This window comes from Panthera pardus, unplaced genomic scaffold (genome assembly GCF_024362965.1).
Source record: "Panthera pardus isolate Hobbes unplaced genomic scaffold, ASM2436296v1 HiC_scaffold_27, whole genome shotgun sequence".
NCBI lineage: Eukaryota > Metazoa > Chordata > Mammalia > Carnivora > Felidae > Panthera > Panthera pardus.
The window spans coordinates 105,461,214-105,466,535 of record NW_026526843.1 but is presented as its reverse complement, the minus strand read 5'-3'; the positions used below and the strand labels follow the sequence as shown (position 1 = coordinate 105,466,535).

Here is a 5,322-nt window from a genome sequence, read left to right as displayed (position 1 = left end):
GTATTATTATCCAAAATGTTAGGTAAGGAAATTGAAGCTCAAGAAGTGAAATGACTCACCCAATTTTTCACTGCAGGCAAGGAGGCAAAGCCAGAATTTCAAGTCACTATTGCAAACTCTACCTCTTTACACCCTGCCATGATGGCTTGATGGAATATTAAAATATATTTGTTGAACACCTGTTCTGTGCAAGACCTTGTACCCAACTTCAAAGAGGACTCAGGATGAATGAACACAATCCTAACCCTCAAAAAAGAAATTTCAATCTAACTGAGGTAGAAGATAAAAATAAAAGATGTACAGGAGCATCTGGGCGCTCAGTCGGTTGGACACCCGACTTCAACTCAGGTTATGATCTCGCAGCTAGTGACTTTGAGCCCCGCATCAGACTCTCTGCTCTCAATGTGGAGCTCACTTCGGATCCTCTCTCTCCCTCTCTCTCTGCCCTTCCCCTGCTGGCGTTCTTTCTCTCTCTCTAAAAAGTAAATACAAATTAAGAAAAAAGATGCATAGTTTTATTATTCACAAAAATATAGGTAAATTGTGCTTTTTATTAAAGTTTTTAGTCCAAAATGGGAGATGCTCATCATAAATTATATTACAATAGATCTACAATATTTGTCTTATCATGTGTTCCTTCACAAGCTAAATCTCAGATAAGAAATCTCATTAAAGAGTTTATTTGGCGAAATGGACCTCATCAAAATTAAAAACTTCTCCTATGTGAAAGAGCTGTTAAGAGGACAAAAAGACAAGGTGCAGACCGTAACAAGATATTTGAAAGCCACATGTCTGACGAACAACCAGTATGTATAATATACAAAGAGCACTAAAACCTCCACAGTGAAAAAATAAATAATTCAATGAGAAGACAGGCAAAAGGTATACAGAGACATTTCAGTGAAGAGGATATAGAGATGATGAAGAAGCACATGAAAATATGTTCAATATCATTATCCAACAGGGAAAGGCAAACTGAACCTACATTGAAATATCACTTCAATAAAAAGCTTCTGCACAGCAAAGGAAACAACCAACAAAACTAAAAGGCAACCAACGGAATGGGAAAAGATATTTGCAAATGACATATCGGACAAAGGGCTAGTATCCAAAATCTATAAAGAGCTCATCAAACTCCACACCCGAAAAACAAATAACCCAGTGAAGAAATGGGCAGAAAACATGAATAGACACTTCTCTAAAGAAGACATCCGGATGGCCAACAGGCACATGAAAAGATGTTCAACGTCGCTCCTTATCAGGGAAATACAAATCAAAACCACACTCAGATACCACCTCACGCCAGTCAGAGTGGCCAAAATGAAGAAATCAGGAGACTATAGATGCTGGAGAGGATGTGGAGAAACGGGAACCCTCTTGCACTGTTGGTGGGAATGCAAATTGGTGCAGCTGCTCTGGAAAGCAGTGTGGAGGTTCCTCAGAAAATTAAAAATAGACCTACTCTATGATCCAGCAATAGCACTGCTAGGAATTTATCCAAGGGATACAGGAGTACTGATGCATAGGGGCACTTGTACCCCAATGTTTATAGCAGCACTCTCAACAATAGCCAAATGATGGAAAGAGCCTAAATGTCCATCAACTGATGAATGGATAAAGAAATTGTGGTTTATATACACAATGGAATACTACGTGGCAATGAGAAAAAATGAAATATGGCCTTTTGTAGCAACATGGATGGAACTGGAGAGTGTGGTGCTAAGTGAAATAAGCCATACAGAGAAAGACAGATAATATATGGTTTCACTCTTATGTGGATCCTGAGAAACGTAACAGAAACCCATGGGGGAGGGGAAGGAAAAAAAAAAAAAAAAAGAGGTTAGAGTGGGAGAGAGCCAAAGCATAAGAGACTGTTAAAAACTGAGAACAAACTGAGGGTGGATGGGGGGTGGGAGGGAGGGCAGGGTGGGTGATGGGTATTGAGGAGGGCACCTTTTGGGATGAGCACTGGGTGTTGTATGGAAACCAATTTGACAGTAAATTTCATATATTTAAAAAAAAAAAAAAGAAAAAGAAATATCACTTCACACCTATCAGAATGGCTAAAATATAAAATAAGGACAGCACTAAGTGCTGACTAGCATGACAAGGAACTTGATCACCCATATATTGCTGGTGTAAATGTAAAATGGTACGGCCACTCCGGAAAAATTAGATGGATTGTTTTAAAACTAAACATATAAATATCATATGACTCAGTGACTGCAAACCTGTGTATGTATTTATCCCAGAGGAATGAAAATTATGTTCGTGCAAAAACCTGTAGGTGAATGTTCATAGAAGCTTTCTTTGTAAAAGCCAAAACCTGGAAACAGCCCAGATGCCTCTATACGGGTGAATCATTAAACAAACTGGTACATACATATGTGATACCACTCATTTGCTTGCTTCAATCCTATCTCTTTTGAAATGTCTATTTTTAATCAGGTTATCCTTAATTAAACCGTGAGCCACTAGCAGACTACCTATATGAAACTCTGTTTGGCAAAACTAATGAAAGGTTTGTAGAAAACAGATCAAAAGCAGATGAAATCTTGTTTTAAAATGTTTACTTATACTATCATTCCACCGTCACATTGAACTCCTCCAAGTGTTCTCTTCATTTCAAATTTTATTGCAACACAACCAACTTCATGACCGACCATGGGAATCCAGGAAAAAGGCATTTTATTTTTTGTAAGTTAATAGTCCTTTTACTGGGGGAAAAAGACCAGGATTTACAACTTGGAATGGATATAAATTATAATTTCTTGAACAGCAATGTTGATGGTTGTGCTGAAGTCCACAGCTACAGCCCAGTCTGCTGGCTCCAACCCATGGCTCAGAAGATTTTAAAACCAGAGTCCAAAGACGTTCCCTTGGTAAAGGTTTCTTTTGAAACATTTGTACGAATGGTGACAGCCTGACACCCCCGTTTCGTGCCAATACAACACGGACAACACCAAACCAACACACGCAGCATGCCGCAGGGATGTGTGTCCCCACCATCACAGGTGGGCGCATGGAAGTACCAGAGGGCCAGCCGGCTCAGTGGGGCTGCGCTTAGACATTCTATCCTTCACCCGTTTTTCTGCACAGCGTCCTGAGGTAAGCCAATTTTAAAGGTTTGTTTTCAGTAAACCAGGTTCGACAATGTATACTAACAAACCGAACCGGAACACATTTTGAATAGGTTTCAAATTTGATTTTTCATTTTTCGTTTTTAATACAAAAGCCTGACAGTGCTCAATTGTCAAGCTACATTCATGAAAAACTGGCCGTTAGCAAATGGACACACAAGGAGTCCACTAAGTGCTTTCCTATCATTAAGGGAGTACAAGCGTTTATATAGTAACGTTGACATGTAGCTTGATCTTCAGGAGGCAGGACCACCAACGCATATGTGCGGATTTTGTGTGTGTGGACAGAAGGTACTTTCGACATTCAGTTTTGCTTTATAGAAAGAGAATGAGTAGATGAACGGTTTGTTCTGTTTTGTTTTTTTGCTTTTGTTTTCGTTTTCATTTTTTTTTTGCAAGAGGTAAGTAAAATATTCAATATGATTCTTCTAGAGAGGGGAAAAGGAGCTGAAAGTAGGTCTTCATTTTGCAGTCATCATCCGTATGAATTCTTCATAGTGGACTTACCCATCTCCATCAATATCTACTTCTCTGATCATTTATTTCTTCATCTGTTAGTGTTTCTCCTAAGTTTGTCATGACACGACATAGTTCTGCCACACTGATATAACCATTCCCATCCTTGTAAAAAACTCGGAACACTTCGCAAATTTCTTCTTCACTGCTTGTATCTTTCGTTTTTCTAGCCATTGCAGTCAAAAATTCTGCGAAGTCAATGGTGCCATTAGCATCAGCATCCACCTCATCATTGATCATCTCCTGCAATTTGGCTCCTGCTGGGTTCTGACTCCATGACCTCATGACAATTCTACGTTCCTTTGTTGTGATGGTGCCATTGCCATCTTTGTCAAGTAGGGAGAAGGCTCCCTTGAACTCGGCAATCTGTTCTTCGGTCACCTCGTCAGCCATGGTGCTAGCGAAGGGAGGACGAGCAGACGGAGCGAGGGTGGCTGCACCAGAGCAGGGGCTGTGACAGCAGGGGTGGCTCTACGGCAGCCACTACTGCTGCAGCTAAGGTGGTGTGCACTGCATGCTGGGCCCCTGCCGCTGCCCCACTCCAGGGACAGGTCATTTAAAAGCATACAAACTTCGTAACACTAGGAGAAATAGTCCATACACGACCCACGATTTTCTGCAAAATTTTATCAAATACAAATCAAAAGCCACTGGAAACCAGGCTTGGAATTAATGTTTTCTTGCCACTTGAAAAGACTATTAGGAAAAGAAGTTTTATCTGCCTTTTCTTTGACAGACTTAAACTCAACTGTGTTTTACCCTCTCCAAAGGAAGCAGCATTTCAGATACAATTTTTACTTTCCAGAATTGTTCTTCTAATTTTAGAAAAGTTAGCATTTTGGGGTGTCTGGCTGGCTCAGCTGGCAGAACATGCAACTCTTGATCCTAGGATTTTAAGTTCTAGCCCCATGTTGGGTATAGGTTTTACTCAGAAAAGTAAATAAATAAAATCTTAAAAAAGAAAGAAAGAAGGAAAAGTGATCATTTTATAAACAACACAGTCACTGTAAAGGTATAAAACAACCATTTGCTACCATCTAGTGGAACTATTAAGTTTTGCACAGAAACATTTTTTGCTTTAACATAATCATTCTACTTCATTACCTTTATCTGATTCTCCTTGGTTACACGGAATTATGGTTGTAAAAGTAAAATTTCTTGGTATCTGATCCAAAATTCTTAAAATATAAAGATCACGTGTAAGGGACAAGATACAGAAGAAAAGTCTGCTGAAGACACATTATTGCACTTTTTCCCATTTAAAATAAAATGATTTTGATGATCATCCATAAACTGATCAGAGGAAAAGGTCGTGAACTATACTCCACCTACATTTATGCTGAGAAGGCTTGATTTTCACGCAAATTGGCACCGTATCCTCATTTCCAGCTTGCTCCTATCCTACATACTATGTCATTTTATTGCCAGACTTTTTCTCCAGTGTGCTTATGTCATGCAAAGCATGTCAAATATGTATGGTTATATTAATTACATTCTTCTTGAACATGACAAAGTAGTTCTGGTGGAATGTGAAAACTGAGAAACCAAATTACAAATGTGCCACATGGTCATTGATGGGAAGACAATGTATAGCAAACACTATGTTCCACAGCACTGATTATGTTGCTTTGCCTACAGGACAGCTATTCCGGAATACAGGAGGGCT

At 39.4% G+C, this 5,322-nt stretch overlaps 1 protein-coding gene across 1 annotated transcript; it reads right to left on the bottom strand.

The window, feature by feature from the left end:
* Window positions 1-3,413: 3,413 nt before the first annotated feature.
* Window positions 3,414-4,188, bottom strand: LOC109257442 (calmodulin-alpha-like). Its single transcript, XM_019433539.2, has one exon. The coding sequence runs from the start codon at window positions 4,047-4,049 to the stop codon at window positions 3,657-3,659; it is 393 nt and encodes a 130-aa protein (XP_019289084.1). The 5' UTR covers window positions 4,050-4,188; the 3' UTR covers window positions 3,414-3,656.
* Between the last annotated feature and the right edge of the window lie 1,134 nt (window positions 4,189-5,322).

Coding starts and splice junctions, on each gene's coding strand:
- LOC109257442 (XM_019433539.2), bottom strand. CDS start 4,049: ATGGCTGACGAGGTGACCGAAGAACAGATTGCCGAGTTCAAGGGAGCC.